We start from the raw sequence: 13,206 nt of genomic DNA on the forward strand, positions 1-13,206 counted from the left end.
TCTCGACCTCGACTGTATGCGCAAAGCTGGTCTGGTGCTTAACTCTAAAAAGTTACACTTTGGTGCGCGTCAAGCGTTAGTGCTTAGACGCCTCGTTGACAAAGGCGGCGTCAGACCTGTTTCAACCCAGACTGAAGCTGTCGAGTTGTTCAAGCCACCACAGTCTGTCAAAGATTTGCGAAGTTTCTTGGGTTTGTGCTCATACTTTTTGCCGCTTTATTCATCGGTTTGCGGACATCGCATACCCTCTGAAAGGCCTTCATCAGAAAGATGTGGCTTTCGAGTGAACCGCTGACTGCGGCGGCGCCTTTCGGCAACTGAAAATTCTTCTCACGTTGCATCCTGTACTTCGCTACTTCGATCTCTCCACTCCCACAGGGATTCATACCGATGCCAGCGGTGTTGTTCTCGGCGCTGTGGTCGTCCAGCACTGCGACAACAAAGAACACATTGTTGCGTATGCAAGTCGCTCGCTAAATAAGCCGGAGTGCAATTATACGCTCATCGAGCAGGAATGCCTCGCCGTCTTCTTCGCCACGCAGCGTTTCCAATTATGTCTTTACGAACGCCCGTTCACCATTGTCACCGACCATCATGCCCTCTACTGCCTCGTCAACCTTCGTGAGCCGTGTGGGCGCCTTGACTGTGGGGTCTCCGGCTACAAGACTTTGACTACGCAGTCGCATACAAGAGCGGTTGCCCGCACGCTCACGCGGACTGTCCTTCGCGGTTGCCCCTTCCTGAGACGGAGTCTGACATAGATAACTTTGACCACTGCGCTGTGTCTGTGTCAACGTGTTTTCCTGATCTCACGACATTCAAAGTGGTACAGCAGAAAGATTAAGCCCTGCAGTCTCTCCTTGCGGAGGCTGAAGACCCCTTCGGTGCAAACCAATTCTGCTTGCGAGATGGTCTCCCATGGAAGAAAAACTATTCTACAGGCCAGCGCTTCCTCCTGGCAGCTTCGAAGAGGCTGTACACCTGTCTTGCAGGTCATGCATGACGACCCTACATCAGGCCATCTTGGGTCGGCACGCGCGCTCCATCGTATCCGCGCCATTCAAGCAAGTGAGCACAGATCTCCAGGGCCCACTTACCAAATCCTATCTTGGGAACCACTGGATAGTGGTTTGCGTTCGTTACCCTACTCGGCATTGGAAAACGGCAGTCCTATCCTCGTCTACAGCTCATCATGTGTCTTCTTGAGTCCCAGAAGTTATCATTACTTACTGACTATGATCGGTAGTTCACCACTGACGTCGTGTAGCAGCTTTTCCTTTCCTGCGCATCGCATTTTGACGTTTCTTCGCCTTACCATCCCAAGACGAATAAGCTAACTTAGCGCAAGAACCGAACGATAACTAACATGCTGTCAATGTACGTTGATTCAAACCACAAAAACTGGGACAGCGCCCTGCCGTTCATAACCTACGCTTTCAATACCGGCCACCATGAGACTACTGGCTTCAGCCCTTTCTTTTTACTATAAGCTCGCACCCCCCCCCCTCCCACGCTACACCCTAGACACCATCATCATCATCATCATCATCAGCCTTACTACACCCACTGCAGGGCAAAGGCCTCTCCCATGTCTCTCCAATTAACCCTATCCTTACTACACCATACTACCACCATACTACCATACTACCACCATACTACCTTTTTATGCGGACCCTCATGAAGGTCCCTCTATCGCCGAGACACTTTTTCTCGCCGAAGAGGCCCGGCGTCTTGCCCGCCTTCGTATTCTCGCCTCCCAAGATTGGTCCAAAGCACGGTACGATACCCACCGCTGTCACGTTACTTAAAGACCTGGTGATATGGTCTTTTTCTTGTTGTAGTGGCCTGTCAGAAAGCGAGGATTGTCCCTGAAGCTGCTGTGCCACTACGATTGACCCTATGTTCTTATTGAGCCAGTTAGCTAACTCAATCACTGCGTAGCGTGTCTCAAAGCAAAGGGCCGTTGTTTTTCATGAACTGAAGTGACTCATGCTGTCCTGCTGAAGCCATACCATTCGCGCGGTGCTTTTAAACTCGCCCAACGGGCTTAGGTTCTGTAGGGGGAAGTGTGACGCCCATAAGCAGGCGATGCCTATTCTATTTGGTCAGCATCGCTCACTACGCAGAAGATGAGGAGAACTAGTTCGATGCGTCTTGTGCTCGGCAAGTGGATCCAGCTGGTTTTCAGTCGCCCGTAGCAGTCTGAATAAATCCCAGGTCGTAACAATACCATTTCTGCTCGTGTCATACCTCATATATCCATGTAAATGAATATTGTGGTACATTTTCTTCCTTAACGTTTCTTAACTTCATTTTGCTGCCAGTGATGGTCATGATGATGTCCTCAGCTTGAATAGCACATATTCACGGCAGGGGATTGGCCAGGGTGCATTGATTGACGCCGCTACAACAAGACAAAATGCTGCCAATAAAAGGCATAATATTCAACTTCTATTTTCTGTAGTGCACTTGATTTTTACCACTGTATTAATTTTATTAATATATTATGTGCATAACTGTATTTAGTGTGCACATAGCATGTCATATATTTAGCGTGGGTAAGTTTATTCTCCATCTTTTTATCATGAACTTGTGTTCATCTTTACTAATAGCAACAGGCGCAGCTGAGCAAGACTGCTACGGCGTTTTGTTCCTACTCCGGCTGTGTGCACATTTAATATAGACGCGAATAATTATTTAGGTTTAAAAACCCTAAATACCTGTATTCGGGTTAAAGTTTTGGATATGAAGACTTCGTGCTTACTGCAATACGGTGTTTATCTGCTTTTAACGTTTGCACACATCAGTGGCCACAGTACAACAGCATGCTAAGTTATTCTTTTTAGCCTCTGCCACAGAATATGATGACTCTAGGGAAGCATCATCATTAACACGTTTCCACTGCTCCAGATTCCCTTAAAAGCATTAGGAAAAATTCCTACATGCAAAATAAGTAAAAAAAGCTAAAATGTAAACTTACAGCGCTGAACAGAAGCCGCAGGTAGTCCAAAAGGTATTTGTGTTCATGTCCTTGAAACTCGGCAAAAGATGATGCAAGTGCACTGCTAACAATGACGCCTGTCTCAATTGTGCCTTTTTGAGGGTCTGGAAGATACATGAGAAAATATTTACTGCAGAGTTGTTGTTTTTTTTTGCTGTCATTGCCAACCCCAAGCCAATATTAGAATGTTCAAAGGCGAGGCTCGCAGCCTCTGCTGTTGTTGCGAAGTCAGTTGACAAAAAGCACGTGGAAGACGAGCGCGCAAATTTTCCATCGATGGACGCCTAAACCTTAGAAAGGCGTCGTCTATTTCTCTACATGGTGCGCTTTTCTGAATTTTTTACCAAAGGAGCTCATCAGTGCCGCAGGTGCTTGCCGTTGAGGTGGCTGCCCTTTCTCCTCACCTCACCACACAACGCGCTTTTTACGTGTTTCTATTCATCTCCACGCACGCCGAGACATGAGTTATTGATTATATGAATTTACACCGCTGGTTTCTGAGCTACACGACATATAGATCATGAGGAGGACACCAATAACAATTCCAGAGTAAGCCGCTCGCATCTGTTCTTTTCTACATAAAGCGTACAGCTCATATAAACCAGCCGATGCTTTGAAACCTGAGGAGGCGATGAAGGGCTTCAAGAACATGAAATACTACCACCAGCACGTGATGCCTTGGAGTGCAAATATATGCAAGTGTCTGAAATCTCCTGAGCCTAGCCGCAAATGAAACCCCGTCTAAAATCAAAAAGTGATTCGTGCGGATGTGAGTTGTTTGCAGAACTATGCGGAAGGAGTTTATCAATTGCTGCTGTCAGATGTTCGGTTATAACACTTCGAGACACGGACTTTGAAACGGTGCAAACGTCTTTTCAAACCATTTTCGGAAGATCAGAGGCCAGAGGTGCTTTTGCGAACGCGGTGATGTAGGCTGTATTTGAATTTTCTACCAGCTACATTGATAGGGCAATTTTTAGCATTGATAAAAGGACGGCTTTCTAAAATGAAGGAATAAACATGGGAGTCTTAAATTTTACGGTGCATCTAGGAACTGGTGCAATGTGCGGAATTCTTTTTTCCCGTCACACGTTGAAACGCATTACTAAATGACAGTGCAGATACATTTTCCTAGCGGAAACGCCTTTGGTGATAAAAATATTATATTGAGGCATAACTGTGTTTCTTGTAAGATTAAGGTTGCCATAATTGAGCGTGGAAGTGTGCTGCATGGGTCAAATACAAAAGTTTTGGAGCGATGCTTGTTACATCTCTGAATGAACCATGTTAATAATAAGATATTCGTGACTTGAACTGTGGTAATTATGTTTCCTTGACTTACTAGTTTTTATAGTATAAGCGATGGAGTTGAAGACAACAATTTACACAAATCAGCAACAATATTTTTTCATGGGGCACAGTAGCAGAACGTACCAAGTTCGGCACAACGACGATGGGTTGTAATTATTGATTTTTCAAATATAGAAAGACGACAGTAAAGAGGGTTTTCTATACATGTTACTTAGCTGCACTCATGAGGTTACAAAGTTTGAAACGCGAAGCGTGATTTTCACAATGTTAGAGTATTCTGAGGCCGTTTTCGTCCATTTATGCCAAACTGAGACAGCTTATTTAAGTTTGAAACAAACTGTCGTTTAGTTTAAGAAATGAATTTTCAGAGAAGTAGGTGCAGAAACGAAGTTTGTACAGTAATGTATGACATATTGTTCATGCTGCCTTTTGTTGTTTTCACATGTAATTAGCAAATAAGAGTAAAAAAATCTTAGAATCCCAGGTGAGATCGAAAGGCATTAAACAAATTTTATAGAGGCACCATGGTGTACTGCGAAGTCATGCTTAGCTTGATCTGTTGAGCTGTTTTCGCTCTGACCAGCTGAAAATCATTACTAAAGGGCTGCGTAAGGAAAGGAATTGACCTGAGTGGTTGTGAACTTTCTTTGGAGACATTTATTTTTATTGTACGGCATTCAGTTTGCGGATCATCCATGCATCTCTGTATTTTCTAATATTTCGCAGAGTTTAAGTGTTGTTGCAGAGTTAATAGTATAGTACAGGTTCATTGAAGTAATAACCACGTTGAATAAATTCTGCTACAAATCTCTTTGGCAGGTTTTTTCTTGTGTTTTCAGGGCTGTCAATCTGGCTTGCGCTCATTGATCGTCATCTCCCTGATATGTAATTTTCTGCCAGGGGGTGCACGGAAGAATGTAGATAACATTAGAAGACGCGCGGTTGATGCTATTCTGTAGGTCGAAAATAGAGCCGCTTACCGTGGTTCTAACTGTAGAGTACCTTGTTAATGCTAGAAGGTCCAACGTCTTGATTGAGAACAGAAGCTTACTTTCGGCGGAGGGGAGGGGGGGGGGGGGTGTCTAGCCCTGTGTGTACTGGGATATCCGTCACGTTTTTGTAGCCTCTCATTTTCACCCTTGGTGCTTAGGAAAACATTATCTGCATGCGCTCGTTGCCAGTTAGCATAGGAAAATATTTCCACAGATTACTCAAAATATTAAGAAGGGAATCTCGAGTATTTTGTTGTAGATACAGGGGTCGTTCAGTATACTACGTCGTGTCATTGGTTTTAAGTGCGTCGCCTTATTTTATACAAATTGCTCAATAGTAAGCCTTATTCTAATAATCAGAGGATTTTTATCATCACGTAAATTTACTATAAGGGGTGCGATACTTCAGGTACTCTGTTTTGTCGCTACATATTCTTCTGCGAAGCACTTTCTGTTACTTATTCTTCTGCGAAGCAGTTTCCACTACATATTCTTCTGCGAAGCACTGCCACTCCTGCAAGCATGCTTTGCTTACGGTATCTTGTATGACGGCCAGTGAATTGTGTTTTTATAGATCTGTACGTTCTCTGTAGAGCCTGGTTTAAGGTGGCGATTTTTTTGAACAAACAGCAGTGTGGAGAAAATATTGCACCCGTGTGTTATGAAATATTGCGCCACACGAAAGATTTTAGTGTCAAAAATTTGTTCTCCTCTATGAGTTTTGTCTGTATGGCGCATATACATGCGTGATTTGCCTGAAAAGAAATTTAGAACCATAAATTCTTAGCAGGGAAACAATGTCTTCAAGAAAAAGCTAAAGGTGTTCAGAATATTTGAATGTAATGGGAAGAATTTAATTCAACTTAGTTGAGCACAAAGATTTACTGACGTAGTGACAGAAGCACTGCATCTTTATGCGAGTGCGCGTTTTAGCTCAGAGTGTTATCGAGGGTGTCGGCACCTTCAGTTATGCAATATTTGTTTACAAATAGTGTCATTAACTAAACAAAATAGTAGATTCTTTGCTTGAAGAACAGCTTTATCATTAGGGCCTTTTATTGTTCAAACAACGTGTGGTACGTTCTGGAGACAGGAGAAGGTCATCGCTCTTTCCTAGTAGCGATTGAGAACGATTAACAAGATTTCTGCACACAAATTTTGGTAGAAAACAATATGCCAGCCCCGGATATCTGCTCTCAACAATCTACTGTGGAAACTTCATGCATTATAGTAACAAAGTATAAGCATCCAGCTCTTCGTTTAGTGGCCTTAAGAAGTTGCAAACTCGTTGTGTGATAAGTCCCCCGAATAACAGATCAGCCAGTCTACCCAAGATGCTCGAACTGAACCCCAGGATTGCACCGGTACCTAGTTTCCTATAGTGTCAAGAGTATCTGAGCTGTCTGCAGGCCTCTTTGTTATATTCATTGGCTGCCAAAGAGACTACTCTACCGCGCTTGTGTGCTGGCAGAAAGATTATCTAAGGTCGTCGAGGTAACTGGTTTAAAGTTTCTGTTTCACAGAATAAATGTTTGCTTGGTTTCGAGCTTTTTTTTTTCTCTATATTTAATTTGAGAGAAATTTAAGTTGCAGGTAATGTTTGGACATTTGGTCCGCGTCAGCAGATTATACTCTGGGAACGTTGACAGGGATATAATAAAGACTGAGGCATTAGATTGTTCAGCACATTATGTCCCGTGTTGAAGCGTGGGTAAATTAGGATTCTAGTTTTCTGTTCGTTTGGAGAAGTTCCTTAGCAAGCAGTCTTCGCGCTAAGTCCGTTGTGTCGATGGTGCTTATGTTAGATGAGGCTATATTTAGGAAGAAAATTTGGGCCCACGCTGCAGTTTTTTGTCTGCATCTTTCAGTGGTTTCGCAATTATAATTAAATAACTCACATTTTCTTGAAATATTAATGGTGCCTTTCTTAAATACAAAAATTGTTTTAGCTGTCTCAATGTTCGTTTCCCAAGCAGACGCTCATCTGTTTTGTGTTTTTAGTGTTGTTTATTGTAAAGCTTACGTCCGTCTGCAGCTTAATCATTCTTATCTCTTTAATTATGGGCAATATAATTGAGCAGGCAAGGGAAGGAAAAAGAGGGGCTGGTAATGAAATACATAACGGAAGCCAACGCTGACGGCAACCATGAAGCATAGATTTTTTTAATTTCTTGGGTTTAAGGTTGGGAGATTAAATAAGGAAATTAATTCAAGGGTATTAGAAAGGAGGAGATAAGAGATCCACATGCCGCCAGAGGGATCCGAGCCCACGACCTCCGAATTTCGTGTCTGGTGCTCTACGAAGTGAGCTACGGTGACGGCTGTCCAATCCTTTGCTTTCGGGGGTATTTATGTGCAGTCTAACCGAACCTTGAGTATGTTCGCCAGCGCCACTCTCGTCCAACAACAGATGTAGTATACCCTATATTAGCGCGAGTGCCACGTAGGAACGTAATCGAACGGTGAGGGCAGAAGCTTTGCGAGAGCCCTCTTATGCTGCCTACGGTATAAAGACTGCCAGAATCGAGGCAGTCGGAAGCTACGGATTTCGTTTGTATAGTCGGATTCCAGTTTAGCACGAATTGGTTAAAAGGTGCTTCATAACAAGGTAGCAGAATTCGGCTTGTTTTGTTTTGCACTTTATATTAACTTTTTTCCGCAAGAGAGAGAAATCATGGCCACTCGCCAAACAACTGATGCAGCAAGGGCCCAGCGGCTAAGCGATACACCACTGCATTCATAGGTGGCTGCTGCAATCACAGCCACCGGTGCAAGATATGAGACCCAGGTTGCTCTTGCTGTGAAAAGCTAGAGGGAATACCTCTCACAAGCCTCATGTTTGCTCAGATACTTCATCGGAAGGCTGCATGATCTGCACATAGGCCTTCTATTGTCTTCGTTACATTCTTCTTAGCGTTCGTCCTTTTTTCTGAGTAATTCTTCGTCCGGCGTCTCCTTCTCTCCGCAAAATTGCAGAGAACAAGGTGGACAAGTCGGCAGTAGAGGGTGTTCTTGACAGTTGGTAGGTGGACAGAAGCAAGCCTCATATACACGATCCTGCACGTGAAGGCTTCAGTGTGGAGCGGACGCCGTTGACGCCACCGGTACCGAGCGTATAGTTTTCACCTTCACCACCTTACTAATTCTATCGCATTAGTTCTTTAACCCTCCCTCGAACACCCGTTTTAAGACTAAGCTGTAGATATTATGGGATAATTTAGCAATACCGTCAATGACGAGCCACACTAGTCTGGCCCAATTGTCCGGCTTCCAATCACCAATTACGGTAGGTTATTGCATTGGTTGCAATCTTCAACACTGTAGGCTGTAGTTTTTCATCAAATGCATTTTGCACCTTATGAGGTGTTTTACCGCGACAGGTTTTTAAATGGCTGTTCCTGGGTATCGCGTCGCAGTATTCTGCCATTCTATGCCGTAGTCAGCATAATCAGTGGATTTGTTGGCCCGGGGATCACTCGGAGAGTGGTTTCCGCGCAAGGATGAAGTTATCACGTCAGTGGAGAAACGAGTAACCGGTGGTTGGTTACCAGAGGAATTATCTGGAGGGTGCTTACTGTGGAGGGAGGAGGGTATCGGGAGAGCGATGGAATGTAACTGCAGGATGGTTACAGTAGAAGGAGGGTATGACGAGAACGTAAGAAGGCTCAACCGGTCGACAATTGTCAAGCAAACCACTCGGAGGGTAGCTACACTGGAAGGACGAGGAGGACTAACATAAAACTGGGTTTCATGGGGAGTGTGCAGAAAGGCACAATCAGAGAACAACGGTAACCATCCGGAAGGTTATTATCGTGGAAGGAGGAGGATGAGGTGAGAGCAGCGAAATCCCCTACCGCAGGATCATTAGTCTGTAAGAAACAGCGCATTTCGAGAGCTCGAGAAGAGTAACTAACCTCTGGAAACCAAACAGAGGGTAATCACCTTAGAAAAAGAAGGGGGTTGCTGTGGATGGAGGGTACGGGAAGTAGTGGAGTGTATGGTGATAGTGTAGGAACGCGTACCATGGTAACTATCTAGAAAGTGGTCAACGTGCAAGAAAGAAAAAGAGTATGACAATTGCGCAGGAAAATAACACGGTCCACCTGCGGCAGCGGCTGCGAAACACGTAGCTCGAAGACAGGATTTTCGGCGGCGCTGTGCTTCTGGAATGGCAGACTGGTGAGCCGACCTAGCCGAAGAACGACTAGATTTCAAAACTGCAAAGAGCGCCCTATCCGCATCCTATAGAGATGTGAGGTCATTTTCATGTCGGCTAGCACACCATATAGCAAAGCACAAATACTCTGACAGCTGTTTCTGAATCTCGCGTTAACAGTGTAACCATCGTGTCAATTTTTAAATCCTGATAACCCTCAATTTCGCGTAAAACTGGCAACGATTTGGTGCTGTTAGTACGTTCTTAGGAAATATTTTCATGGCTAAAGGGTGATAACTTCCTGTGGAGTGCAGCAAATAGTGAATACGGCACTTTTCTTGGCGTGCTTTCTACTACGGGTGAGCAGAACACATGCTCAATGTGGCCCTTGCTGTGAACGGGTAGAGCCATGAAGCATAGCCAGGACAGGCTTAATACATCAGATCTCGTGGAACGCAATTCGATCCCGACTGCCTAGCACCAGGCCACGACACCCCTGAGCAATTAACGTGACCAGGATCACACCATAAGTCATGCGGTGTTTACTGCGATGTTTCTGCGCGGCTAACTAAGATCGCCGGCAACGGCAAGTCAATACGCTGTAAACGGCACTCGCATTCCTGTTTACTAACAGCGGTGTACGACTGAACTTAGCCATGCGTCAAGTTTTTCGATGGCTTTTAGTAGTTGCCGACCTCAGCACCTCTATTATTTGAGTCGACCTCCACACCAAAATTAATTTATTGACGCCAAGCCGCGTCGTCATCTTGTCTTGACTACTGAACACTATCTACAGTGTGATATTCAGGAAAAAATGACGCGGCTGTTTGCTGTGCTGCGGTTGATCCTCCAGTCGTCCCGTTACTGCGAGAGCGTTTTACTATCACAGCCCCATCGGATTGAACCCTGCTTGCATTGCATTACGTGTGTCACCATCTGATCCAAACTGGCTTACCATTCTGTTGCCACCCACGTCGGCTTCCACCGGTATGTTCCAGATCTGTCCCGCTGAATTCGATTACATGCTCGACCTTGGCATCATGCAACCGTTTTCTAGCTGTGGTGCCTCTCCACTTCAAATTGTCTCTAAAAAGGGCGTAAACTGGTGGCCGTATGGCGACTACCGCGCTCTCAACACCAGCACCATCCTTGATCGCTACTCACTGGCGCATATCCATGACTGCAACGCAGCTTTGTATGGCATGACCATCTTCTGGATGATCGATTTCGTCCGCGCCTACGACAAAATTTCAGTGGCGGTGGACAATATGAATGACAGCAATCACACCTGTAGAGTGCTCAAATTCCTGCGGATGCTATTCGGGCTCCGTAAAGCTGCACAGAGATTTCAAAGGCTCATAGACAACGTCCCTCATGGTCTGCCCTGCGTTGACGCTTACGTGGACGACCTTCTTGTGGTCAGGCAGTCCATAGACGAGCAATTGCACGACATGCGGCAGTAGTTTGACCGAGTAACCACAACAGCGAGAATAGTGAGTTTCTTGTCCCTTCTCTTCAATTGCTTGGTATCCGCATCGAAACAAGTTGCACTCGGGCTCTCATGGCCAATGTGAAAGCGAATGTGGGGCTTACGAAATCTAATTCTCTTTCTTCTCTACGGCAGTTTCTCGACACGTTGAAATAGTGCCGCCATTTATCTCGGAACTGAACATGCTTGGTGGAGCCTCTTGAACGTGTGCTTACGGCGAAAATTATAACGCATCCACTCCAATGAGAATACAAAGCACATACTGCGTTTCTGGCCGTCAAACAAGTCATGAACGTCGCAGCTCATCTTCTGCGTCTTGCACCAGGCAGTAGCATAGCACTCAAGACGGGAATTCCAAGTAGTGCTGTTAGAAGGCAGTCCTACCTGACCGAATACCTGACCCGCTACGCCGATGCAAAAGCCCTACCGAAGGGAGCAGCAGCACAATTCGCCAAATTTGTCATTGAGTGCATACTTCTGCGACACTGCGCCCCCGATGTGCTTGTCACGGACAGAGGAACACCATTCACGGTGGATCTAAAGCAAGCCACCCTGTGTTACAGCCAAACCAGCCACCGGCGGACAACTGCATACCATGCGCAGATCAAGGAGTGACCGAGCGCTTGAACAAAACCACCGGCGATGTGCTAGATGCCGAACACAAGATCTGGGGCGTCATCCTGCCTTACGTTGTCTTCGCCTACAACAGCGCAGTGCAGGAGACCACCCAGATTACGCCTTTAGGCTTGTCCATGGCAGGGAGGCCACGACCGCGCTAGACGCCATGCTGCCCAACGTTACCGAGGAAGAGAACGTCGACGTCGCCGCCTACCTTCAACGCTCAGAAGAAGCCCGAATGCTTGCCCGATTACGGATCAAAGACCAACAGCGGACCGACGCCAGACGCCACAACCTACGAAAAAGCAATGCGGAATACAATCCAGGAGAACAGGTCTGGATTTAGGCGCCCATTCGCCGCCGGGGATTTAGTGAAAAGCTTTTGCGCCACTACTTCGGCCCGTACAAGGCTCTTCATCGGCTAGGTGAACTGGATTATGAAGTAATTTCTGACGTAATGACTGTATCCCAGCGATGCCGCATGCGGTCAGAAGTTGTCCTTGTCGTCCGTCTAAGGCCATATTATGCGCGCTAAAAGACGCTGTGTCTCGACACACCATGTTTATTTTTGCACGATCTGTTTATCTGTTGCTAGTCGCCTTATTTGTTTTAATCCATCAGGTCGATGCTTCTTAGAGAGGGGAGTAATGCCGCGAATCTTAGCAGTGTTTGTTTTTTCGTTCTTCAAAACTGCTGGAACGCCGTTTTATCGCTTTGTTTGCGATGCAAGACGCGACCAGACATATCTCAATTGATTCAATCCGGGCAGAGCTGATTCGACGTCGTCACAGAATGTTGTTGTAAATTTGCATGATTCATCTCGAAAGTTCGCTATCGGCATTAAATTGAGCACGGCTGACAGTGGCGGGAATTCTGTTCGACGACCGCTGAGCACGCTTGTTGCTACGCCACTGCCAACTGATTCAGTCCACCGTGGGCGCAAGCCAGCCGCAATAGGTTTGTTTAGACACAATTTTCGTAGGATTCCTGCTCTTTGGACTGCAGTCACCACTTTGTGAAATTTTTCACATCAGCGTCAAAATTTCCAGCAAGTGCAAAACTGTTGCAATTGATATCCGAGCAATCAGAGTGATCGACGATGTTGTGGCTCTTCTCTAGTCGCTGATCGTCCGCAGCTGGGCATCGAGATATCCACGCAGGTAAGTGCAACTTTCAGACGGGTAACGCGCAGGAGATGCTGGTAGAAGTAAAGAAAGAACTGTGACAGTTTTAATACCAGCCGCGGACGCTGTAGTACAAAGGCGTCTTCCAATGGCCCCTGTTAGCTTTTTTTCTCCAAGATCTTGCAACACGCTATCCCTATCGGCTAATTATTCCTTTCAGGCTTCACTTTTTCCGCTATTTAAAGATGCCGTTTCCGCTGGATGCGGAAACGGCAAGCGTAAACATGCGTAAATATGCAGTTATTGCAACACCTGCATTATAAGGACGCCAGGCCTCGGAGGTTAAGACACTTTTAAACTCAAAAATTATATATCCTTCACGTTCCTAAATTAATAAAATATTCATGACCACAAAATCAGGAATGGGTATTTTTGAGGACGACGAAGCTCCGGCAGTACTTAGGACGCGAGACAGAGCATGCAGTAAATAGTTTCACTTTTCAAGCAACGATGTA

General features: G+C 45.6%; 1 protein-coding gene across 4 annotated transcripts in view; it reads right to left on the minus strand.

The window, feature by feature from the left end:
- The window catches only part of LOC144103959 (venom metalloproteinase antarease-like TpachMP_B), a 108,053-nt gene that overhangs the window by 90,423 nt on the left and 4,424 nt on the right, over window positions 1-13,206 (minus strand). For all 4 annotated transcript variants that reach the window (XM_077636693.1, XM_077636695.1, XM_077636694.1 and 1 more), the window contains exon 2: window positions 2,981-3,105. In XM_077636693.1, coding sequence (XP_077492819.1) covers window positions 2,981-3,105 — 125 coding nt within the window. The remainder of the gene's footprint in view (window positions 1-2,980; window positions 3,106-13,206) is intronic.

The sequence above is a fragment of the Amblyomma americanum genome, chromosome 9 (genome assembly GCF_052857255.1).
Source record: "Amblyomma americanum isolate KBUSLIRL-KWMA chromosome 9, ASM5285725v1, whole genome shotgun sequence".
Taxonomy (NCBI): domain Eukaryota; kingdom Metazoa; phylum Arthropoda; class Arachnida; order Ixodida; family Ixodidae; genus Amblyomma; species Amblyomma americanum.